This window comes from Glycine soja, chromosome 18 (assembly GCF_004193775.1).
Source record: "Glycine soja cultivar W05 chromosome 18, ASM419377v2, whole genome shotgun sequence".
Lineage (NCBI taxonomy): Eukaryota > Viridiplantae > Streptophyta > Magnoliopsida > Fabales > Fabaceae > Glycine > Glycine soja.
The window spans coordinates 48,405,626-48,433,358 of NC_041019.1; the positions used below are offsets into that span (position 1 = coordinate 48,405,626).

The 27,733-nt window shown below is 32.8% G+C and overlaps 1 protein-coding gene and 1 pseudogene across 1 annotated transcript; one reads left to right on the forward strand and one right to left on the reverse strand.

Annotated features, from left to right (window-relative positions):
* Positions 1-6,532: 6,532 nt before the first annotated feature.
* Positions 6,533-10,286, forward strand: LOC114397362 (annotated as a pseudogene).
* A 1,748-nt stretch (positions 10,287-12,034) lies between these two features.
* Positions 12,035-16,830, reverse strand: LOC114396462 (ammonium transporter 2-like). The gene is made up of 4 exons (XM_028358443.1): positions 15,850-16,830; positions 14,974-15,259; positions 14,295-14,398; positions 12,035-12,757 (listed from the first exon to the last, which is right to left on the reverse strand). The coding sequence occupies exons 1-4, from the start codon at positions 16,489-16,491 to the stop codon at positions 12,329-12,331; spliced, it is 1,461 nt and encodes a 486-aa protein (XP_028214244.1). The 5' UTR covers positions 16,492-16,830; the 3' UTR covers positions 12,035-12,328.
* Between the last annotated feature and the right edge of the window lie 10,903 nt (positions 16,831-27,733).

Genomic DNA, 27,733 nt, shown 5'->3' on the forward strand with positions numbered 1-27,733 from the left:
AGTTAGCAAGGAATGTTCGTCTAAAATTTGCAACGATATAAGATATTGACCCACATAGTTAGATGCTAAAGATAACAACAACAAGCAGTATTAATTGAGCAACTATCCTATGTAAATAAACAAGATATCCAAATGTACATAGAAATTAAACCAAATATTGAGTGTTGCTTGGATGGTCTTAATGTAAGAACATATTCAATATAATTTGTAAAGGAACCTTTACAAGGAACTAGCTATAAAAAGAGAATAACTACTACCAATAATGTATTAGGCAATTAATTAAGAAAAATAACACATGATTTAGCATGAATGCATATCAGCATAACAAATGCAATTTAGTGCAATCCAATTAAAATATGCTTAAAATAGATAAATATCAAATTTATATTTCTTAATTTTTGTAAAGTCCTTCATTAAAATAATAAATCACATAAAATTTACTAAAAATCAAATTTCAAAAGTCAAAAGAAGTTTGAAACAACACCTCAAACATATCAAAATATCCAATATAATTCATCTGTATAAATTATATCATGAAATCCAAAAACCCGGGCAACAACTAACGACACTAAATAAGAAACAATAAAATTTTATTTTATCATAAGCTGTCTTCTATCCTAATAAATCATAACAAACCTAAAATTAAACTAAATAAATGAGATAATAAATCTTCAACCTCAGTCTCAATCATTTCATCCTCATGCTTAAAAACAACACTAACTAGGACATATTTTACACAGTGGGAATTAAGCATGAATTTTTTCTCTAATAGTGGCTGAGTGTGGAAAAAATGTTGGAAGGTTAAAATAAAAAAACTCATAATATATAAATTAAATATAATAGTTTTTATAATTCCATTGTTGATTTTTTTAGTAAATTATTTATTGTGGATGATTTTAAGTATTTAATGCTTTTAAATTTGTATTAGAATACATAAAATAGTTGTTTTTTTATGAATTTTTCAATAAGTTAAAAGAAATAATCATATTTTCCCCAAATTTTTTACAAAACTTGAAATAAAATGTAGAGAAATATCACAAAAAAGTCTAAAATATCACAGCATAAAAAATTCAAAAAGAAAACTGACATATTCAAGTCAAATTGTGTAAGTTTTTATGTAGCAATAAGAGGATATATAAAAGTCATAGATATAATGAGTTAAAAAATGAAAAAAGAAACAAGAAGAAGCAAGAAGAGAGTTTAAAATAATTAATTAATGAAATGGTTAATCTGTACAAATGTTGGTTAATTAATCAATCATAATGACTAATTTTATATAAAAAACAAAAAAAATGTAATGCTAACATAAAATTATTTATAAAAGTTATAAATGACTAAATATCTTCTTTATGTTGTTTCCTTTACTTAAAATTTATAAAGTATTTTAATGTAGATTTTAAATTGATGTTGTATCAAATGATGTTGAGAATGAAAAACATTTAATATTAATTTTAAAATTAATGTTGTGGATGTGATTTAAGGTTGGTGGTATAAAAAATAATGTTGAAATCATATGTATGTATATTTTTATTAGATTTACATATTGATTTTGATCTAAATCAATATAAAAATTAATTATTCAACATTAATTTGCTCAAAATTTAATCTTAAATGTCTATTTTTTTACATCAGCTCAAATATAATCATCGATATAAATTATCCTTTTTTCTGAGAACTATTTTTGTCTTTTTTACCCTAAATCTAACCTGTAATTCAAAATATAACATGACTCCAAACAAATTCAATGATACAATATATATTTATATTAGAATTACAAATACATTTACAAATTGTTGACTAAATAATGACATAATAATATCAAACAAGAAAACTTAATATATAAATGTCATGTTTACAATTTGTTGGGAAAACTCAGACTTTCCCGCTTCGTGAAGTTAAGATAGACACTTAGTAATTAAAGGTAGTAATGGGAGCTCACGATTATAATTCTCCAATATGGAGATTCTTCCACTATACAAAGTGATAGTAGGGTTACAAGGATGTGTTTACAAAATTGACTCACTCTATGGTGGCTCACTCAAGCTTGAGGATAGAGACTTCTCAAGCTATTTATCTTCTCTCTCAAAGAGGTTCTTTCTCACTCTAAGAAGTGGATTCACTCTTTGTTTTAGATGGATAGGAATGAAGGCTCCTACCCTTATTTATACTACTCCACCTCCACAATGAATGGTGGAGATTACTTGTATCCTAGGGTGGAGATTAATTCTCTAGAATGCTCCACACATTCTAGGAGTCTCTACACTCTTCTACTCTTTTCCATATCTTTCCATAAGGTTCCAGAAGGTTCCACACATCTCTAGAATATTCTAGAGGTTTTCACATTCTTCCACAAGCTTCTAGAGAGTTCTACACTACTCTAGAGTTCTCCAAGACGTTCTAGAAAATTCTACACTTTTCCAGAAAGCTCTAGAATTTTCTAGAACCTCTCCAATTAAGGAGGGATCCCAACAAATCTCCCCCTCCCGACTTAATTGGGGGGTAGTAGCAAACCGGCACCTTGGATACCTTATGTCAATGTGCTTTGGTCATCATGCAAGGATTGCTTCTCTTCTTGCATGGCTCTTCTCCACTCTTCCAATTCATAGGTGTTACTCTCATGCAAGGATTTCATCTCTTCTTGCATGGCTATTCTCCACTCCGGTGTTATTCTCATGCAAGGATTTCATATCTTCTTGCATGGCTCTTCTCCACCACCAATTCATAAGTGTTATTCTCATGCAAGGATTTCATCTCTTCTTGCATGGCTATTCTCCACTCCACCAATTCATAGGTGTTATTCTCATGCAAGGATTGCATCTCTTCTTGCATGGCTCTTCTCCATTCTTCAATTTTGTAAACACATCCTTGAACATGTCTCCATCATGAGCGACATTATCCTCTATCTTGAACTGCACGAGCTAATGACGGCTCTAGATGAACCTGACTCTTGATACCACTGTTGGGAAAACTCGATGTGAGGAAATACCGGGAAGATTCTTTTACCCGATGTGGGACTTCATCTCACACTTGTACTCTAACACATCTCCCCCTCAAGTGTAAGTCTCTTCCACATGGAAGCCCCCCCCTTCGAGTGAAAGTCATCATCCACGAGTATAACCATTAGAGCCTTCATGCTCTAGCTACCTGCGGTACTTGCACTGCCGCTCCATCTGCGGGACACGCTGCTTGGACTTACCGCCAGGAAGACTTTCGATACAAGGGATCCCCAAAGCTGAGATCCATCACTGCCATCTTACTCGTCTGAGCCGATCACCAAGTCGAACAACCTGGCTCTAATACCACTGTTGGGAAAACTCAGACTTTCCCGCTTCGTGAAGTTAAGATAGGCACTTAGTAATTAAAGGTAGTAATGGGAGCACACGATTATAATTCTCCAATATGGAGATTCTTCCATTATACAAAGTGATAGTAGGATTACAAGGATGTGTTTACAAAATTGACTCACTCTATGGTGGCTCACTTAAGCTTGAGGATAGAGACTTCCCAAGCTATTTATCTTCTCTCTCGGAGAGGCTTACTCAAGCTTGAGGATAGAGACTTCCCAAGCTATTTATCTTCTCTCTCAGAGAGGCTCTCTCATTGGATTGTTAGGAATGAAGGCTCCTACCCTTATTTATAATACTCCACCTTCACAATGAATGGTGGAGATTACTTGTATCCTAGGGTGGAGATTAATTCTCTAGAATGCTCCACACATTCTAGGAGTCTCTACACTCTTCTGCTCCTTTCCATACTCTTCCATAAGGTTCTAGAAGGTTTCACACATCTCTAGAATATTCCAGAGGTTTCCACATTCTTCCACAAGCTTCTAGAGAGTTCTACACTACTCTAGAGTTCTCCAGGACGTTTTAGAAAATTCTACACTTTTCCAGAAAGCTCCAGAATTTTCTAGAACCTCTCCAATTAAGGAGGGATCCCAACAAATCTCCCCCTCCCGACTTAATTGGGGGGTAGTAGTAAACCGACACCTTGGATACCTTATGTCAATGTGCTTTGGTCATCATGCAAGGATTGCTTCTCTTCTTGCATGGCTCTTCTCCACTCCACCAATTCATAAGTGTTACTCTCATGCAAGGATTTCATCTCTTCTTGCATGGCTATTCTCCACTCCGGTGTTATTCTCATGCAAGGATTTCCTCTCTTCTTGCATGGCTATTCTCCACTCCACCAATTCATAGGTGTTATTCTCATGCAAGGATTGCATATCTTCTTGCATGGCTCTTCTCCACCACCAATTCATAAGTGTTATTCTCATGCAAGGATTTAATCTCTTCTTGCATGGCTATTCTCCACTCCACCAATTCATAGGTGTTATTCTCATGCAAGGATTGCATCTCTTCTTGCATGGCTCTTCTCCATTTTTCAATTTTGTAAACACATCCTTGAACATGTCTCCATCATGAGCGACGTTATCCTCTATCTTGAACTGCACGAGCTAATGACGGCTCCAGATGAACTTGACTCTTGATACCACTGTTGGGAAAAACTCGATGGGAGGAAATATCGGGGAGATTCTTTTACCCGATGTGGGACTTCATCTCACACTTGTACTCTAACACATCTCCCCCTCAAGTGTGAGTCTCTTCCACATGGAAGCCTCCCCCTTCGAGCGAAAGTTATCATCCACGAGTATAACCATTAGAGCCTTCATGCTCTAGCTACCTGCGGTACTTGCACCGCCGCTCCATATGCGGGACACGCTGCCTGGACTCACCGCCAGGAAGACTTTCGATACAAGGGATCCCCAAAGCTGAGATCCATCATCGCCATCTTACTCGTCTGAGCCGATCACCAAGTCGAACAACCTGGCTCTGATACCACTGTTGGGAAAACTCAGACTTTCCCGCTTCGTGAAGTTAAGATAGGCACTTAGTAATTAAAGGTAGTAATGGGAGCACACGATTATAATTCTCCAATATGGAGATTCTTCCACTATACAAAGTGATAGTAGGGTTACAAGGATGTGTTTACAAAATTGACTCACTCTATGATGGCTCACTCAAGCTTGAGGATAGAGACTTCCCAAGCTATTTATCTTCTCTCTCAAAGAGGTTCTTTCTCACTCTAAGAAGTGGATTCACTCTTTGTCTTGGATGGATAGGAATGAAGGCTCCTACCCTTATTTATACTATTCCACCTCCACAATGAATGGTGGAGATTACTTGTATCCTAGGGTGGAGATTAATTCTCTAGAATGCTCCACACATTCTAGGAGTCTCTACACTCTTCTACTCTTTTCCATATCTTTCCATAAGGTTCCAGAAGGTTCCACACATCTCTAGAATATTCTAGAGGTTTCCACATTCTTCCACAAGCTTCTAGAGAGTTCTGCACTACTCTAGAGTTCTCAGGATATTCTAGAAAATTCTACACTTTTTCAGAAAGCTCTAGAATTTTCTATAACCTCTCCAATTAAGGAGGGATCCCAACACAATTGTAGTCTAAATCAAAGCTTTGCTAAAATGCAACTTCCCATAAATAATATTTAATAGTAGTTAAACCTATTTTGGGAGTGAGGAATTTAAATATCAGTATAATTCAATTAAAATATATTAAAAATAAAAATTAGCCGTGATAGATTGACCGAGCGTTAGATTAAGCCAGAGACTAACTAACATAAGTTTAGGTTAGAACTAGAAACATTCATAAATTTACATAAGCTTAAGATCGAAGAAACAAAAGCTAAAGAAATAAAGAATAATAGAAGAAAAAAAAGAGAAAGACCCTTATTGCAGTGACGAGGTGGAGGGATGGAGCGGCAAATTGACTTCCGGGGGTTCTATTTAAAAATTTATTATCTAATAAGGTCTGTTTTAAAAATTATTCCCAAGGGGAGGGTCTGTTTCTATAAGCATTTTACTGCTCAAACTGACGAAACAGCGTGAACATGAATGTTTCGCTGTCCAAACTGGCGAAACAATGTGTAGTGGGTAGGGGCCATTTTGTCAAAACGGATGGCGAAATACACTGCACGTGCCAGCTATTTCGCCAGTACAGATGGTGAAATACTCTGCACCCTCTCACCCCTACTCTGACGCACACTACACCTACACCAAAAATCACCAATTTCACTGTTCCTCTTGGTAAAATATGTGTTTCGCTATGCTCCTCGACGAAATGTTTACACAAAACAAATCTCCTACGTAAAATGTTTCAAAACATACCCTCCTGAGATCAATTTGCCGGATGGAGCAAAGACATTGTTTAGTGATGAAAGTTGTGGTTAAAGGAATTTTGTTAGTTTTTCGAGAAGTAATTATATTCATATTAACTATCATTACTTAAAACAATAGTGAAAAGAGGAACCACACACAAAAATAATGATTGTTTTATTTTATTGATTCATATATTTTTTTTTTCTATAATGAAAATATTTTAAAAAAATAGTAACTATAAAGTATAATATTTTATTATTATTATTAACATTTATTTTTAAATTTTGTATATATCTAAATCTAATCTAAATTATATACAAATACTACTACATTATTAAATGTATACTCATAAGATAAGATTTGATGATCAGCAAAAGTACTACATGACAGTAGCAGCCACCGTTCTTTGTGCATAAGAAAAATAGTGATTTTTTTTTTCATTACACAAGGCTAAATTTGTGATTCCAATTTCCACATATTTATCACTACATCACCCGAGAATTGAGATCTCTCCATGGAGTCGGAGATGAGTCCCGGCGGAATGTTCGTGCAGAGACGCGAAGCGGCGGCTGCGGCGGATAACGGCGGCGCCGCCGGAAACGACAACATGACGACGGTGATGGTCACTGTCGCCCACCATTCTTCCCTACCAACTCCACTTTCTGTTAGTCTCTTCTCTCTATCATCGAATTTTAAATTTTTCGCCATTAGGTGAAGTGTTCTTGACTTTTGCCATATGGTCAACGAAATTTCCACTTTTTTTTTTAATTTTATTTCCATGGATCAGCATTTTCATTGTTACTCACTTTATGTATATGTTAAGAAGGGAAATGATTGAATGATGAGAATAGAGATAAAATTAACACTAAAAAATAAAAAATAAAAATTGCCCTAAAAAAATAGACGAGGGATTTCTATCGAGATTAATACGTTCGTTATTTTGGAATAGGTAATTTTATGAAAACCGAACCAGATGTGTTAGGGAAGGAAGCAAAATAGTATTATAGATTTTGGAAATACCTAAATTTTTCCTTATACATGCACTTGATATCCACAGCAACTAAATTGTGTTTTGTGAGAAAATAAGAGGAATATGTTGATAAACTTTAGAGTTCTGGGACCTGAAGCAAATTGCATGATTTCTATTCATACTATTTCATAACATACAGTTTTGTCCTACATTATGACATTGGTTCTCCTTCATCTAGAATATGTTTGATGAACTTGCCTTAGAAGTTACAGCAATTTACTAGTAGCTTATACTTTAGAAATTAGAAGATGTTTATGGATAAATAACTTAAACATTTATAAAAGTGAGCTTATCACATGGGAGCTTCCATCACAAACTTTGAGGTTATTGAAATAAGTTAGAAAAGGTTATGGAATGTTTATAAGCCATTTTGATAAGCCAAACAAGCTCTGCATAATCATTTATGTTATAAGCTTTCAATAAGATTATGTTCTGTTGTCATTGGTATGTGTGTCTTGGTTTTAACTTAGTCTTCAATGGCAGGGGATGTTAAGAGACTGCTTGTACACAGAACTGGTTTATAGCCTGAAGAGCAACGACTCTTCTTTGGAGGAAAAGAAAAGGACAATGAAGGGCATTTGCATGCAGAAGGTGTGAGGGACATGTCAAAGCTTTTGCTTTTGGAGGATGCTTGTAGAGAAGAGAGGAAACATGAGGAAATTAGAAAACACAATGAAATGTTAAAGGCTTCTGAAGCTGTTGCTGAAGTTAGCTATGAAGCACCGACACCGACACCGACACTGACACGGACACCGGACATGACATGGACATGGACACGTGGACACCTGTAAAAATAACTAAAAATAATGTGGACACGTGTGTCGTGTCGGTGTCGGACACCAGACACGGCAAGGGGCTGGGGTGTCCCTGCTTCATAGGAAGTTAGAGAAGAGGTGGACAAGCTCGCTGAGAGGATGAACCTGTTTATCATTTTATTCTTTGGTTATAGAAACATAATAACTGGAGCTGAGAATGAGGATATGACTGATTTTGATTAGCAGGTATCTGTCTTAGAAGTGGCTGTGGATGGAGGGACCAAGGTTTCTGACAAAAATTTTTTGATGTCCACAGAGTTGCTTATGAGGCAATTGCTGAAACTGGATGGTATTGAGGCTGAAGGTGAAGTAAAGCTGCAGAGAAAAGCTGAGGTAGTGTTTATGGTGTTAGAGCTTCTAACTTAATTTTAACTATTTGTGTATTAGTTATTGTGTTTATTATGGTATTCTCAAAATCCCATATATTTAATATGTCATGGACACTGACTTTTCTTAGTATTTTATATATATATATATATATAAGTAGCACTTGGGATTATATGCTATGATTTTTCTGAAGTGATTTTTACCATGATATATTTCAACATTTATCTATAAATCAGTTTCATTCATGCAATGTGGGTTAATATTTTGTGCCAGCAAGCCTTTCTTTCTTAACCTAATAGTATCAATGTATATGAGATTTTTGTTTACTGGATTTGATCCTCTGAATTAGAGAGCTAGAAGTGGATAGAGTAGTTACCTTAGCTAAGAAGATAATGCGAGACTTGTATTGGTAAACATTTTAAATAAGATTTTCATAATATGCATTAGATATTCCAGGAAAATTCAGCATCAATGAACTCCTATTGCATGAATTTCTTTAAAAATGTTCTTTTGGGCATTTTCTTAAGATAACTTCTGATATATTTTCTGCCCCCTGTGAGTGAATTTTCTAAGCAAGCATTTTCTAACGTCACTTCCACTAGAAAATTGTGCTGGTTTGGTATAGTTGTAGTTCCTGTCACGGTCATGGAAATTTATTAAGAAAATGCCAATGGCTATTGCTGGTCAAGTAATGAGACTTTTCTCGTCAAGAAAAAATGCATTTGAAGAAGTAGCTTAGGGATGAAAATGATATGTGGTGATGTTAAAGGATTATTATAGTAATGAATGTAGTTTTCTTGCATTTATTTAGGTTATAAGTTTTATAACCCTAATTTTGATGTCTGTAGAAATAGTGGCTTTAGTTTAACCTTCTCGACCTTTCCCTTCAAGCTTATCTCTATAGGACAGGTTATTGTCTATTGCCATGAGAAAGTTTGAGTTGTAGGTCTCGGCTATTTATAGTATTATTTTTCATTTGTGAATTCTTGCCATGTCATCATAATTTACTGATTTTATCCATGTTAAGTATGTAGATCACCTAACCATGTCGTCCTGTCTTACATTTCTCAGTTCTCACCATTGTTTTTCTGTAAACTAGATCCTGCTACATCATCAATATGACCATAAATCATGTCCAGTTAGCCATTTTGATGTGCATTGGGAGTTGAAACTTGAAATATAGTTTGTCACTATCAGTATCTTAATCAAATACTATCTAAACAAGTCCCCCCTGTGCCCCCCCCCCCCCCCCCCCCCCCCCTCTAGCATTGAGTGAAATAATGTACTTTTTACTTAAATTTTTGTGCATGGTGAGTGATGAACTTACCATTTTGATAATCATTGATAATTGCATTATCTTTGATGGCCTGAACACCAGCTTTTTCACCCTTCAACAGGTGCATCGTGTGCAGAACTTTGTAGATACACTAGATTCTCTGAAGGCAAAGAACTCCAACCCTTATACTACCATTGTAAAGCTGTCTCTGTAGCAACCCAATGGGAGACCTTTGACTCTGGAATGGGAAGCTTGAATGCCCCAACCTCAATGACATCTTCTAGAAATGTAATTCAAGATTGGTAGCGGCTTGATTAGCTCAGAAATTGCTATGGTAGCATTAAACGACAAAGCATATACAACACCATATTTTTAGATCTTGATTCCTCAATCTAGGTTGATTTTTTTGTAATTTTCTGTGCTCAAGACAATATCTGTAAACCATTTGACTGCCTTAGGGTGCATACTTTGAATTTAGAATTTGGAATGAAGAGGAGGAGCATAATCCGGTTATTCCTTTAGATAATCCGTCCATGAAATTCGGAGAGTGCATCCATTGTTAGTTCTGATATGCACTGAAAAGATTGTGGATAGCAAGTACACTACAGCCATTGTTTGATAACTGTCAGAACTTAGAAATGGCAAGATTTGTTTATGGAGAATGTTATAAAAGGCGATTAAAAAATTTCAATTTCCAAGTAAAATCAAGAGGGGAAACTAAATCCTATAACAAATTGAAACAAACGGTGGTACTCAAATGGAGGTAAATTGTAGTAATTAATGCAACAATAGTTTTATCTTAGTGAGGTTGAGTATAAGATTAAAAAATAGTTTGAATGAAAACATATGGAGGTTTGGATTATTAATAGTACCCAATTATATAAACTGCTTCCAAGTCCAACAGAGAGACATGGAATAGCATGTTAAGATACTACGTAGACACAAACAGAACATTTATAAATGAATTTGGTTTGCGTCAAAGTGTGTTGGCATTCTAAACACAATAACTTTTTTTTTTTAATGAGTGAGGAAAACACAAGGTATATACATATAAATTTTAATATTTTTTTAAAAAAATAGTCCTTTTTTTTTCAAAACTTAAATTCATATTCATTTTTCTCATTCGTGCTCCATGTTAATGCCTTCTCTAAGGCTGTGATTGTTGTGTTTTCTTTTTCTTTTTTCCTGTAACTTTACCAAAAAAAAACAGAAAAAACTCATTCGTGCAATTAATTCCAGTCACAAATCAATGGAATACATGAATTCAAAGAGGAAAATTTTTCACATTGGAAAACTGGTGTCTAATTATAAATTAAGGGAAGTTGTAATCCATTTCATTCACTCTTGAATTTAATGCTGGATATATGGTAAAAGTAAAACTTAAAAGACTTTGAGTTTCTTGTAATATTTTCTTGTCAAATTAATCCAAGAACAAGATTTAAGATGAATGCAGAGTAAACTTTTGTACTATATGATCCTACATGATAGATGATGTAATTAAGATATAAGTAATATACTATAACATGATATAAAAAAAACTGTAACATCCAGGTCCAAAGAGACTGCTCTAATTAATGGAAGACTTTTCAATATAGAACAAACGTGACTAATAAATAAATAAGTAAATAAAAGAGCTACTAATTATCAATAAGTGAAAGGACAAATGGCTTTGCTTTGCACATATCAACTCAAGGTGAGTGAGGACGGGTGTTGTCCCACTAGCCGAGAAATTAAATTGCATTCTCATTCAATTTCCGTATAAAACAAACCACTCAACGTGATGGATTTTTCCAACTTCTTAATTTTCATCCTATCCTATTATTCTTCTAACCTACCAAATGCCACTTTTCCACATGGATTAATTAAATTTTCCATAGAAGGTTCATCTATATGTATAAATTGTGAAAAAAAACCAATTCTTATATTAAAACACCAGTTTAGCTTACTTTCGTCGCTAACTTTGAACTTTCTCAATTCCACATTATAGTATATACTTGAAGTCGCTCCATTCCAAAGTCAATGGCTTTGGAAGGAAGTACATTTGTAGTACCATCAATTTGGAAAACTTGTGCTCAGTTTATGAGAAACTTATCTATTTTGTTGTAAAGTAGTCTTGGCTTTTTCTTTTGAAGAATTTATATTTGACACTGTCAAAATATTTCGAACCAAACTTCATTCTGAAATGCATAACTAAATAATTTTACCTTTAAGTGAGCCAAAATAAAATTTGTTTGACAAGGACTAGGTGAAAATTTTGGAGTTAAAACCATTCTTTTAAAATTTATACATAGGATAAATTTTCTAAAAGTGGTCACTGAAGTTATCTAAGTATAAATTACTCATTCATAGAATTGATAAATATTTCGTACCCATTACATGATGATTTTTTTTAACAATTATGTACTAAGCATTTCGTAAAAAGAAAATTTGATATTCTTCTAGTAATTAAAACATATAAGTGGAAAAGAAAACTAATCACAAGCTCCTTCAAAAATTGACAAATCTAAATTTTATAAACATGTCAACACAATCTGTGCCAGAAATATATGATCAGGTCTTCGAATGAAGGATGGCCAGAGGAACACCAGATCTCAAAACTTGAATTTTCTTTCATGACAAAATCAAATTTCTACTTACACCACTCACGGATTCATCACATAACTTTATACATATGTGTGAGCAAAGCACAGCCGAATTTCTTGACTCATAAGTTTATGGTCACCCCTCTTGCACCATTAACATAAGGTGACACAAAAGTGTTGCCACTTTGCAAGGAACCATGCCTAGTTGGGTCATATTTTTCTCCATCACCCCAGAGGGCATAAGCTTCCTCACCGTGGACGGCGTCGTCGCCGATTTCCAGCTGCTCATCCGGCATCCTCAAGGGTATGAACAATTTTATGACAAGGAGAATGATGGTGGTGGACACCAAGTTCCATCCAATGACAAACATGGCCGCCACCAATTGCTTGAAGAACTGCATACCACCACCACCACCATAGAATGCACCCCTTGAGTTGGTAACCGGCAATAGTAGTCTACAAAGGGCTGGTTCTGCTAATAGACCTGTGAGGAGACCACCCAAAAGGCCAGCCACAGCATGTGTGTGAAACACACCAAGGGTGTCATCCACCTGAATGTAAATACATTTTACAAAATTATGTTAAGGACAAAGTATAATACTAAGCAAAATACCAAGAGTTTAATATATATAGTCAGGGTATGGTTAACCAATAAAAAATACATCAAATATAATTTTAAAAAAAATTATTATAAAAATCAATAAATTTATTACACATTACAATAATTAAGTAACCATATAAAAATGTTTTACATTTATATAGTTGATAATATTTTTTTTATAAATGTAGATATAATTGGCTAAAAGAAAGAGTTTAAAATAATTTTATACAGTGAACTAATCATAAGTCATGCTATAATAAGTTTAAGTTAGTTATTATAAAATTAAGAAAAAAAAAATATTAAAAATACTATTATGCACGAATTTGTGTATATGCACCAAGAGTCTTATAATTACCTTTATCCTTGATTTCCGTCAATGATTTTATTTTTTATTTTTTATATTAAGATGCAACCAATAATATTTAGGCACATGTTTTCCTACTAGGTTCGTGCATATAGTTATCGTACTATATAGCTATATAGCACTGCTGAAAAATAATATATAACAATATCTTGTTACTTAATAGTGTAATTTTTTTTTTTATAAAAGTACTAATTCTTATTACATTCCGTATGTGATTAGTTATGTAGATTCCAAATTAATTTTCATCTAAAAATTCAAGTTGGTTAATGAAATACGATAAAATTTATATAACTAAAGGTGGATATAAATAGAGACATGGAAGGCGACCTAACTAATTAAATATGCATGATCCACGAAGTGCTTTTCTAGTAATGAAAAATAAGATTCAAAATGTAATTAATAATGAGTAGTTGAAGTTTGGTGGTATGATAGTGATCTTTGTGGAGTAATTAGGCAAGGCTAGATTATGCTTAGACGAAAATGTCATCACGCCATTATGGTAAACAAAAGTATTCAAGGAATCTATTAAAGCAATGAAGAGAAAAATCGAAGAACAAGGTAAATGCGTAGTACTGTTTATCGTCATTTTAACAGGTTAGTTACTTCTGGTCCTTAAATATTAATTTACTTAAAAAAAGATTTTTTTAAAAATAAAAATCAATTAAATTTTTAAAAATGAGGTGACATCAGCCACTCCTTACTCCCCGAGAAAACGAGGATGACTTTCATCTTTACATCATCTATTTTTTTATATAAAAAATAATAATAAATGACACCTAAGTGGGCAAAATAAAATGAAAGTGGTTGGAATCAACGGATGACCTGAAGTTTAGGTCATTATTTTTTTCTAATATTAAATGAATATTCACAAACACGTGCACTGCAAAAGTGAAGCTACACCTAAAGTCTATGCTTAAATTATAAATGTAAGAGTCTATGGATGGAAAGATAAATAAATAAAAATATAGAGAAAGAGTGAGTAATAGATGTAACCAATGATATGATAAAAAAGGAAAAAGAGATGAAAAAAAAAAAGACAAAATGAAAGTGAAGGATAAAATGAATACTATAAGTTAAGTATTTTGTGGGGAAAAATTTGTGATGTGAGTTAAGAAACCCTGACCTTTTGTAGCAAGGTTGACTTTTTATGCAAAATCATCATGGTCACCCATGGAATGCTCCCAGATAATATTCCCATCAGTATAGCAGCCCACGATTGCACAAGCCCTGCAAGTTGTAGTCACATTTCATATTATTTGTCAAAAACAGAATCAATGGAATCGTTTTCATTGTTTTTAATATTGTTGGATAAAATTAAAAGAGTTTAATTCATATGCATAGTAAAATATTTTTATACGCCATCATATTTATAAATGTAGCGTGATAATAAAGTAATTAAATTCCGTATTCATTCAATGTTTATGTAAACATAATGTTTTGTCAGCGAATTTAAACTTTAATTTTCTTTTATTTGCAAGAATTAAAGAAAGTTTACAATAATCCTCATATTCTACGTAATTCTCATACTCTTCTTAATCAATTGAGCTAATTCTTTAAATTTTTAATTAACTAAACTCTAGTATACTAATTGTAAAACATTTGACAATACTACTTAATCCAATGAGAGAGATTCATTCAATATAACCCAAGTTGCAAAATAAAAGCAAAATAAGTATTATTTAATAAAAAAAAGTATTATTTACTTTTCAAAACATTAATGGGCAAGAGTTTTGTATTTTATCTCATTGAGTAGTCATAAATGTGACCATTATTATATTAAGAAGCAAGGACAATTTTTATACCTGCTCCTGGGGTGATGCATACAAGTCCAGTCATCATGCCCTGCACAGCTCCAATCACCGAAGGTTTCCCAAAGAAAATGACATCCAAAGTTGTCCACACAAGGAGGCTAGTGGCTGCACAAATGTTTGTGTTCAACACCGCAATTGAAGATGCAATGTTTGCAGCATATGGTGCTCCACCGTTGAACCCTGACCACCCCATCCACAACAACCCAGCACCAGCAAGCATAAGTAGCACGTTGTTTGGTGGAAACCTCTCCCTGTCACTCTTCAACCTTGGTCCAACCTGCACATGTACAACATATTTAATGCACCCACAATCAAAAACCAAGTTGGCATACATAAATGAATGAATCAGCATGAGGGTTTCCTTTAGTGCCCAAAATTAATAACCAAACATTAATTGGTTGATTAACATTAACAAGTTTGGAAATTGTTGCTTTTGGAAAATAACATTATTTTTCTTAATAACTATCAAAATTGGTAAAAAGAATATATCTTTTTTTAAAATATTAATAATAAAAAACGGTTATTTCTACCAAAATGAAAATAACTAGCAACCAACAACTAACAATTTTAGTATCTCTGTTGAAAACTAACAACCAACAACCAAAGATAATTTTTTCCTTAGGTACCATAGCAACTCCCATTAGGTAAGAGCATGCTTTTAAAAAGATGTTTGATTTGCAATTTCTCACAGTATCAAAGATCGTAATAAAACCAGTCACATGCCCACATCTTCTTTCCACAATTTATCACGATATTAAAAATCGTGACCAAAACTACAACCGCCACCGCAATTTAAAACTTTGGCTAAGGGAGCTAGCTAGCTTTTAGATATTTGAAGCAAATATGATAAGAGTAAAATTTATGTACCCAGTAAGCAGCAGTTAAACCAGCGATTCCAGAAGAAAGGTGGATGACATAGCCGCCAGAATAGTCAATAACCCCCCATTGGTAGAGAAAGCCACCACCCCAAAGACTAAAAGCCCCAACAGTGTAGGAAAAGATCAACCAAAGAGGCACAAAAGCCATCCAAGCCTTGATGTTCATTCGGCCGAGGACAGAGCCAGCCAACAAAATAAGGGTAATAGCAGCAAAAGTGAATTGGAAATACACAAGTGAGGCCATAGGGTAAAAGGGTTCTTCTGGAGGGGATTCAACAGTGCCATTATGAAAGTGGTGGATGGTTTCATTGACTACGGCTCGTTTTGTGAGGAACTTCTGGCCTAGTGCTGGAGCACCCTTACCCCAGAAGGGTAAAAGTTCTTCTCCAAAGGCCATGCGGTAACACACAAGCACCCAACATATTAGAACTGCTGCAAAGGCATAGAGAGCCATGAAAGCTGAATTCACTGCCCATTTCTTCTTCACTATGCTTGCGTAGAGGATCACGAGACCCGGCATGCTTTGAAGACCAACGAGGGTGGCTGCTGTTAACTGCCATGCGTTGTCACCTTTGTTCAGCCAACCGGGTGCCGCCGGAAGGTGCTCTTGGTAGGCCAAGGGTGTGGCCATGGTTGAAGATTAATGCTTCAATTCTTGATCAAGGTTTTTCACCCTTCAAAGAATTGTTCTCTCTCTGATGCTATATATACATATATGAAATTAATTATACATGTGCATTTGTGGCCGATGAAAGTTGCGTCTATAAGAAGGAATTAGTCCCTCACGATGAGATAAAATAAAGTTTGAGAACTAATGAAGTTCGAATCCTTGATGGACAAGTGTTTACATTTAATATATCTGATGGTGACTTGAATAGGATATGAGAAAGAGGGTATGTGTATGTGCTAGTGAATTGTTTGTGGCAATTTTACTTTGTGTTTTTGTGGGATGGTATGCGTATATGGAGCTTCATGGTAATTTGAAAACTCGGATGATACTCGGTTTGATTGAATCTTTGGAAGCTACGTGTAAACTGTCGTTGGCTTTCCAGGCTGCAGCAACTCACTAAAGTTAAAAGGAAAAGTAAAAGTTTCTTAGGCCAACTTTGACTTTTAGTTGAAAATGATGGGTACGGTTTTGGAATTCATGAGGACTGGGGAATGTAATTACCACCACGTGGTGTGAATGGATAGGGAAGTACTTTGATTGGGGTGGGTCTAAAGACACGGTGGAGTAGATGAAAATTGGAAAATGAAACTTAAAAGAAATTAGTTTCTTATTAATAGTTGTTAAAGAGCATTAATTAAAATAGTACTCGATGTTTAAATTTTTTGATATTTAATTACAAATCATCAATATATATAATGAATATATAGGGAATTTATTGACTTTATGATAATGAGTGAGAACTTTAATTTAAACACCTAAATAAAATAACACACTCCATTGACACTCATAATTTCTTTTTTTTTTCTTTTCTTGTTATACATCATCATTTGTATTAATTATTTATCTATTATCTCTTATCTTTCTTTAGGTATACAATATCTCATTTTTGTATTTTTTTTTTATGTTTGTTATTGTACATAGATCAAGAAATATTTAATAAAGCTAAAAATTATTATATCTAAATTAAAATATCCTTATTTAATACTTTGATATCCCTTTCATTCCAAAATAAAGTGTGTTACATTTGACTTTTAAATGTAACATTAATTATTCTTTTCCATAAATATCCTTAATAAATGTTCACTTTAGTTTTTGAATTTAATATCTATACTACTTTCTTTCATTAATTAATAAAGTTAATTTTATAAATCTATTATCCTCTTTCATCTATATAACACTTATTTTGAGAGAGAAAGAGTATTTGATACTTATATCACTGGTAGTGTGCATTAAATAAGGATATATTTGAGAAAAATATATTAACTAGATCTTCAAATCCTAAAATATCAATTGTTTTGAAGAAAAAAAATAGAAAACTAAAATATCAAAAGATATGGGAAGGAGTAGTATTTTTTTAGTGTCCAAATAATTTTTTGATTAACCATTTGTAATGAATGAAAGAGGAATGATGGAGGAGGAATAGAAAAATATAAGAGTATGCTTACTTTTGTTTTTATTTTATATTTCATTTTCTTCTTTCACATTTAATTAAAAAAAATTATCACTTTATTTTTAATCTATTTTTTATTTTCAAAGTTTTCTAGGAAATAGAGAAAAAAAATGTTGTTTTTAATGTTTTTGTACAAATACATGAAAATAAAATTTATAAATTAGAAGTGAAAAACCGAAGTAAATGAGTCCTAAAATTCACGGTCCTTCTCTTGTTTGGTAATACTCCATGAACAATGAGAGTTAAAAAAGACTAAATTATAATTTTGGTTGTTTTATTTTTTTTTAATTTTAAAAAATTCACAATTTTGCTCAATTTTTCATTTTCATACATTTTTTTTATTTTGGTACAATTAAACTCTAAACCTAACCTATTCACTTAAGATATTAAAAAAATGTTTTAGTTAATTACAATATAAAAAATAAAAGAATAAATGTATGTAAAATTGAGGATTTCATCAAGATTACAAATTTTCTAAAATAAGAAAACCAAAATTATGGGAGTAAAAATAAAAAGAATAAAATTGCAGATTAAAAATTAATGAGGGACCAAAATTATAATTTAGAAGAAGAAAAAAAAGGGAGACCTACATCATTTACCATCCCAATTTGGAGAAAGAGGAACAAAAAGTTGTTTTCAAAATATAAATATTTTTACGTATTTATTTGTATTAAAAATATTTATATATTTTATATACTTTTTTGCACTTCTCATATAATTAAACAAAATGAAAGAAAGAAAATTAATTAGCTTAATTACTAATTTGGTCCCTAAATTTCATACACTCCAATCATGTTCTCTAATTTTTAAGAATAGTTCAATCAAATCATTTTGCCAAATTGAAACCAAAATCATCAATGAAAACAATCATTATTCGTAACTCAAAACCATAAGAATTTAACAAAAACGACTTGATCGAAGCATTTGGAAATTTAGCAATCAAATTGAGTCATTTTAAATAATTTAGGAATCAAATTAGTAATTAAGCCTTTTATTTTTTTTAATCAAATAATTTACAAAATTATATTTTTATTTTATTTATTTTTCATTTCTTTTCCCTTTAGTCCTTTCCAATTTTTTCCTAAACCAAATACTAGTACTAGTATATTCTAAAAGTTATCCTACCAAATATTTTTTATTAGTTGAGACCGTGATAATACATAACAAGTTAACAAATAAATTCTATTAATTATTTATATATAGTTTTATAGTAGTAGTATTTTTTTAATAAAAAAAATTTAATTTTAATTTTCTATCTTATACAACAATGGATGGATATCGTTATCATTGTACAAGATGTTTACGGTATCTAGTGCGAATTTATTGCTCGCGGTTTTCCGTAGTAGGCAGCTAACGAAATTAATGTTACCAACTTGGTCGGTCACTATATAAATTGTAGGATAAAGTTGGATCATGGATGGTACGAATTGGTCGACTAAGAAATATGTCAAAGCAACTTTTTTTGTTTTTTTTTTTTGGGCGTCAAAGCATATATATATATATATATATATAATTCTTTGTAACTTATTATTCAAGCAATGAAGTATTAACATGTTTTTTCGTCAGTTTTTTGTTCCCATTCTTATTTTTGAACTGTTTAGCAATGCTCATAATTGTAAGTGGCAGTAACACCCACTTATTCAGGGCAATGATGGTAACCTATACACTTAGGTTTCGTAGATGCATTTGAAAGAGGTTATGAACTTCGTACGGAAGCTTGCTGAGATGTCACTAATACATTTTTGTTGGAATTTGTCCATATAACCAGCAGTATAAAACGGGGACTCAATATGTTTTCCAGATCAACATTTTATAAAATGTGAACTCAATATGTCTTTATTTACTTTTTTCTATCAGTCAGATATCATATATGTTTCATCTATTAGATTAAAAATTAATTTTTGTAGTGTATTATTCTCACATATAAACAAAAATTTACACATAAAAAAATCAAACACAAATTTTTGTGTTAAACAAATTATTTTTTCATATATGAAGGTTGCGCTTACTTTTACATCAAAGGCCAATTAATAATAGGGAAACGGGAGAAATATATTCCAACTATCGTTAAAATAGTTTTCTGATGATTCAAAACTTATAGAAAAAACATGTGATCTATAAAAAAATCCCACTCAGCTCTTTTATGCTTTTGAAATATAATTGGAACATCAATTATTTAAAACAGCCAGAAATTAAAGCATGCATTAAAGCAAGTATAGTATAAAATTAAAATTTCAAGAAACTATAAGGACAAGTAAGAAAACTAGTTTTCACCAATTTAAAGAAGTATTTCTAGTTTTATTTAATAGTTTCTTTTCAATATTTTGTGAGTCAATCATGTTTGAATAGAGCACAATTAGTATAGGTGATAAAATTTTTCCTTTGAATATTAATTTAACATAAACACTAGTTAATTAGAACAACTTCATGTTATTTTAATATTTAGAATAAAATTAGTTTATAGTACAATTCTTGCTTTAAAAAGGTGAAAAGTAATTTTATTCTGGAGAGTAAATGAAAACTCATTCAACAAAAAGTTGTTGGTAATTCTAATAAAATTCATAAATTAGTGAAATAAAAAAATAGATATAGTGTATGTTTGATTTCGTGTTGAAGTCACTAAATGCAAATAAGTTCTTTCTAAAATTAACGTGGAAAAGTCAATCAATTTTTCTTAAAACACTGCAAAACCAAACATACTGATGTAACTTTTACCCAAAAGAAAATCAATTTTCTTTTTAAATGACAAATTTCAACCTTAATGTAAATTCCTCACTTCTAGCTCAATTAGCTAATAAAAAAAGATTAGGAATTAATTTGAATAAATTTATTAACAAACCACTCATAGAAAATAATAAATTAATGAGACAAAATGAATTATTTTTTTTATATAAATTAAAATTAATTTATGCTCCTTAATCTTTTCAGATATTCTATTATCTAACTTCTCTCTAAACACCTATGAACTTAATGGTGCTTGACATTTTCCCCTTAAAATATCGTAGGCTTTATAAGTGAAAATCTCTCACAAATAAGAAGATAATCTAAACTAGGTCTTAATTTTATTAAAATGTCATATACTGAGATTTTATATCATGATGAAAATTTGCAACAAAAATACAGTTTACAGGTGAATAAATCAATTGCTCGAAACCCTATTAGTGTCTCAATACAAAAAATATATCAATGTATCACAACATTTTCTTTTGTTTTATTTTTTACTTTTTTGTTCAAATTACTTGATTTTGCAAGGTTATCCATATTGCTAGCTGAACAACAATTTTAAAAGAATTAGGGGAGATGCCCTGTTATTTAAGGTGTAAGTCGTAAAAGCTATGGCCCAAATATTGCAGTGGCCCTTATTGCTTTCATTGTGGCTGTTGCTTCCTGCAGCTCCTGTTTTGCTTCCTGCACTCCCATAGAAATGTTGAAACATCCATTGGACAAAAAGGCCACACAACCCTAGTAAAAGGGAGATGCAGGAAGTAAAATCCTTGCATTATGCTTGATATGGCCCATATATGACCCATTTTAACTGGCCACAACATCACAAGATACGATTTTAAGCGAATAAGGTCAATATTCGTTATTAATCATTTCTACCTTTTTAGTATTTGTGGTTGTGGGATCAGCCTCCTCTACTGAGAAGGACATCTATCTATAATTAAATAAAGCTTAGGAGAAGTGGTTCTATACAATGAGAACTCATCCTTGTCTACACCAAACTTCCAGTAAATGCTGCCATCATCACAATTTCTAAATTCCTTGACAATGGATGTCGTTTATTCACTTTGTTAGGAACAAATGAAGTTTATTGCTAACTGATGGGTTAGAAATGATGCATCTTAATTGGGTAACAAGAAGCGTCCCTATTTAATGTGAAATTGTGCCTTAGGTAGGATTGTTTCCTATAGAGATATTTATGGGGAAATAAAAACAAGGATAATAAGAAGCTTTTTAGTCGTATGGAGACCAGGTTTTTGGGTCACAAAAATTAGTTTCATTTTCCATTACTAAATCTATGATATACTAAGCACATTTTCTGTGGCAGTAACAAACAGACTTTTATTTAATGGGTAGATAATTTGTTTTCCTTCCTTTGGTGATATATTAGCTATCCACCCGTGCGGCACAGGATTTTTACTCTCTTTGATTTTTTGCATGACCCAAAAAATTGTTTAAATAAATAAAAATTTAAGTTTTGGATATTTTCGTATCAAAGCATATGATAAATACTTACATTTTAAAATGACAACCTGTTGTAACAATAGTTTATGACAAATCGAAAAAATTACTGATTGAGTCGTGGACAATGTTGTTTTCTTTAAGACGTTTCGTGGCATTACAAAAAATTGTGCAAACAGATTATCGACCACGAAGTCCCCAGGATAAAACAGCCCAGGTCACTGTATAAGATTCCCACTGCAGTGAGGGAACCTTTTCTAGAATTACACCCTCTTGTATGGCTTGAAAAGTCATTCTAAAGCCACTCGAAAATATGACTTGAAAAGGTCACTCTAACAGTCAACCGAAAATATGACTTGAAAAGTCACTCTAATAGCCAACCGAAAAATATGACTTGAAAAGTCACTATTATAGAAAAAAGTCACTATTATAGCCAACTGAAAAATATGACTTAAAAAGTCACTCTTATAGCCAACAAAAAATATGACTTTAAAAAGTCACTATTATAGCCAACCGAAATTTTAGAGCGACAAAAAGAAAGAGGGAGAAGTTTGCCGGAAATGCATCGGCTGAAATATGGGATGAAGAAAGAAAAGTTGAGGAAATGCATTTCAACTGGGGCAAGGAAAAATGAAGAAATGATCTCTCTATATATAGGGAGTGAAACACTATTCAAGTGTTTATCCTGAGCGATGTGGAACTTGAAGTCTTTTTTTTCTTTTTTTATCCTTCTTTTTTTCAAACTTTCATCCTTTGTTCTAACAATCCCCCACTTGAAATTTGAAAAGAAGATTTTCGAGGATTTCATAAAATTGTGCATAAACAAAGGTGTCATACAACTTGAACCTTTGCATAGTGAGTAAGATTCAGATTTTACTAGAGTGACTCGAAGTCTTGAACTCTATCTCCGACATCAAACCACACACAACCTTTTCATAGGTGTATTCTATAAAGCCCGTGCGTTAAAGGCCATGCACGTCTATCCCGGTATAGTGAACGCTCTAGAAATTTTTGTCCAAAATTTCATATGAAGCGGCCCCCACTTCAACATTCACATAGGTGAGTCTATCAAGAGTACTCCTGTAGCCTAGGTACTCCACTCAACATAGAGTATAGATCTCATTAAGAATTATGAATTTTTTTTCATAACTCATCCTCTTGTTACTTCAGGAATCATGTTGCTTTCACTTATAACAACATGTTCATCTCATATCACTTCATAACTTGTTATTACCCATTGAACCTAGTTCTTGGGATCTCCAGTCATTTAGGTCGGGTTACCATCATGAATGATCATCACAGTAAGGGCAATAGTCCCATTCTTTTAGAAGTGTTACAGATTTTCTCTCTAGCTAATCCTTTCGTCAAAGGATCTGCTAAATTATCATCAGTGCGCACGTGATCCACTCTAACAGCTCCTGTTGAGAGTAATTCTCTAACAGTGCTATGCTTATGATGTATTTGTCGTTTCTTATCATTGTAATAATGGTTCTCAATTTTTGCAATAGCCGCGGTACTACCGCAATGGATCAACACAGTTGGTATCGGTCTTTCCCATAACGGAATCTCTGTAAGTAAGCTTCTTAGCCAACTTGCTTCCTTACTAGCAGTTGCTAGTGCTATCATCTCAGATTCCATAGTGGGCTGAGCTAAGATAGTCTGTTTCTTTGACTTCCAAGAAACAGCCCCACCAACTATGCTAAATATATAGCCGCTAGTTGCTTTGGAATCATCTGAAAGAGTGTTCCAATCTGCATCGTTGTATCCTTCAAGTACAGCGGGAAACCTTTTATAACGTAATCCAAGGTTTATGGTTCTTTTAAGGTACCTCATTACCCTTTCAATAGCGTGCTAGTGCTCCATACTAGGCCTACTGGTAAACCTGCATAATAATCCCACAACATAGGCTATGTCGGGTCTAGTACAATCAGTGGCATACCTAAGGCTGCCAATGATACTTGCGTACTCAGTTTGTCGTATACCTTCACCAGTGTTCTTGAACAGTTTTACACTTGGATCATATGGTGTACTAGCAGGTTTACAGTCAAAGTAGTCATATTTCTTTAAGATCTTCTCAATGTAGTGAGATTGATCCAGAGAAATTCCCTCTTTTGACCTAGTAATCTTAATACCAAGGATTACACTTGCTTCTCCGAGGTCTTTCATATCAAAGTTGTTACACAAAAATGATTTCACATCGTTCACTACATGAATATTTGAACCAAATATGAGAAGGTCATCGACATATACACATATTATAGTGCAAATATTATATACAGATTTGTAGTAAATACATTTGTCACTTTCATTCACCTTAAACCCATTCGAGACTATTAAGTTATCAAACTTTTCATGCCACTGCTTAGGTGCTTGTTTTAGACCATACAAAGATTTATCTAACTTGCAGACTTTATCTTCTTGTCCATGAATCACAAACCCTTCAGGTTACTCCATATAGATTTCCTCTTCCAATTCACCATTTAAAAAAGCAGTTTTAACATCCATTTGGTGTACCACTAGATTGTGAATAGCAACAAGAGATATTAGCACCCGAATAGATGTTATTCTAGTAACTGGTGAAAAGGTGTCGAAGAAATCCACATTATCTCTTTGCCTAAAACCCTTGGCTACAAGGCGAGCCTTGTATTTATCCACAGTACCATCAGGTTTTAGTTTCTTTTTTAAGATCCATTTACAACCAATTGGTTTGTAACCAGGAGGCAAGTCTACTAAATGTCAGGTCTTGTTAGATTCTAAAGAATCCATCTCATCATTAATGGCTTCTTGCCACAAGTCAACATCCAAAGAAGACAAAACTTCTTGGAGGTTTGATGGATCCTCCTCTAATGTATAAGCCATATAATCGGGTCCATAATCTTTAACAATTCTTGCTCTCTTACCTCTTCGAGGCTCTATATCTGGTTTTGGTTGTGCAAGATTTTCACTACTAATAGCAGGAAGATAACTGGATGAAGTACCCCCATTATTCCTTAATTTAAAAGGAAATTTATTTTCATAAAAATCAGCATCATTTGACTTTATGATCACTTTTGCGTTTAGGTCATAAAACCTATACGCTTTGCTATTAATAGCATAACCAATGAACACACATTCATAGGCTCTACTTGCAAGTTTAACCCTCTTAGGGTCTGGGATCCTTACATAGGCCAGACATTCCCAAGTTCTCAAATAAGACAAATTTGGTTGTCTTTTCTTTAATATCTCATAGGGAGATGTCTTGCTTTTTGATTTGGGGATTCTATTTAGCACATAACAAATAGTTAATAAAATTTCGCCCCACCAAAAAGATGTTGCACTAGAACTCAACATAGTAGCTACAACTAATTATGTAAAAGTTCTGTTCTTTTTTCAGCTTTACCGTTCATTTCAGGTGAATATGGAGCACTCGTCTCATGTATGATTCCATGGAAATTATAAAACTCATTAAACAAACTGGAATCATACTCTATGCCTCTATCACTTCGAAGTTTCTTAATTTTCTTATTGAATTGATTTTCAATTTCTGTTACAAATAACTTAAACATGTCAAGCGCTTCACTTTTATTTTTCATAAGATATACATATGTATAATCAGAGCAGTCATCAATAAAAGTGATAAAATATCGTTTTTCATTTCTGGTCAACGTTCCATCAAATTCACATATATCAGAATGTATTAAATCCAATGGCTCAGATTCTTTAACTACTAATTTATGTGATTTCTTAGTTATTTTAGATTGACTGCAAAAAACACATTTTTCAAAGTGATTTGAAGATAGCTTTGGAATAAAACCTAAGTTACTTATGTTAGATATGCAACGACTATTTATATGACAAAGTCTAGAATGCCAGATATTAAAATCACAAAGCATGTAAGCAGAAGGAGAAACTTTATTAACCCTTTCCCTACAAATACCCCATTCTTGGTCAAAGTAAATAAATCTGCACCTATTGTCTGAGTAAACCCATCCTTGTTTAAAAGAAAACCATAAACCAGATTCTTTCTCATCTATGGAGTATGCATCATATCTTTGAGAATCAAAGTCTTTCCAGAGGTAAACTTCAGTTCAACATCTCCAGTTCCAGCAACAGTAGTGGTGTGGGAATCACCCAGCAACACTTTCTTATTTTCAACATTCGTGTATGTTTTAAACATAGCACGATCATAGCAGACATGGCGGGAGGCACCAGTGTCTACCCACCATCCATCTGATCCTCCAATCATATTGATCTCAGTTATCACAACTATGTATGACTCTTGAGAAATTTTTTGTATCTCATGGGATTGAGACTCTACTGATTTATCATCAGTCATTTGATACTTGAGATAGCGGCTAACAGTATACTTTTTAGTCCCAGCTTCCTCAGTATCATACTTCTCTTCCAGAGCCAGCCAAACTAATTTGGCAGACTTATATGGGCTATAATAATCATAGAGATCATCAGCTAACCCATTCAGAGAAGCTTGCATGTTTGTAACTCCATACAAGTGAAGCTTTTTTCTCAACGGGGGTTCAGTTAAGGTTCCATTGAAACCCTGCGGTGTGTATCACCAATGTGAAGAAAAAATGTTAAAAATTATGACAAATGATAAGGTTCAAGATTTAATATTATTGACACATTGAAAAGATAAGGATCTATCTTAAAAACACAAGCATGATTATCTACTTCTTATTAACATGTTTTGGTTCATAATCATAATCAGGTATATGCACATCTTTTTTCCAATTCCTAAAATTACAACATCACAAGTAAATAACCATCATATTTGAGCATAATTATATCTACATGGTTTTATAGATTTTCCCAAACCACCAGAAGTCTTAAGATACAATCAATGTGATGGATATAATTAATTAGGAAAGTAAGCAAATGATGTTTTAAAAAAAGAAAGAAAAAAAATAACTCTAGGATTGTTTAGAGACATAAGACAAAATTTTGAATAAGTATATATGAAATAAATAGCTTGTAATAAGATACATCACCCTCATTAAAAATCACAAAGTTCTAATGTATAAGACCAAATAGTAATACTATTATGTAAATGTATACCTAACAAAAGTTTCTACTAGTTGCATATTTAGAGCCTTAGTAGTTGTAGTAACAACTTATGTGATGTTTCAAGGGTTGAAAATAATAACCCCAACACCAAGTGATTGTGCAACACCAACAAACTACAAGAAGAATATCAAATGTTAGATCAAAAGGATACTTGTCTATTTAAAGAAATTGAGAATCATCCACCTGAATATAGATATCTAGTTAAAAGGAAGAAATATGTAAAAGCTACATTAAACAAATCATTGATTAGAACATTGAGAGCCTTCTGCAAATAGACCTCTATAATCTTGACAAGAAAAAGAGATGAAACATTGTATCTAATTTCTCCAAATTACTTGGAGAGGCATGGACAATCATGAGAATTAGTAATATGAAAGGATACCATAAATGAAGTTCATCTAAGGCAGAGCAAATATATACATAAACGTGTAAACAAACTACAAAACAAAGAGAAAAAGCAAACAAACTATAGAAGATTATCATGATAAGACATTCATATTCTTGATA

Excerpts from the sequence above, each read along its gene's own strand:
- LOC114396462 (XM_028358443.1), bottom strand. The coding sequence starts at position 16,491 with ATGGCCACACCCTTGGCCTACCAAGAGCACCTTCCGGCGGCACCCGGT. Across the intron at positions 14,399-14,973 it reads ATGCATCACCCCAGGAGCAG|GGCTTGTGCAATCGTGGGCT; the intron begins GTATAAAAATTG and ends TACAACTTGCAG. Across the intron at positions 12,758-14,294 it reads AGTCAACCTTGCTACAAAAG|GTGGATGACACCCTTGGTGT; the intron begins GTCAGGGTTTCT and ends ATTTACATTCAG.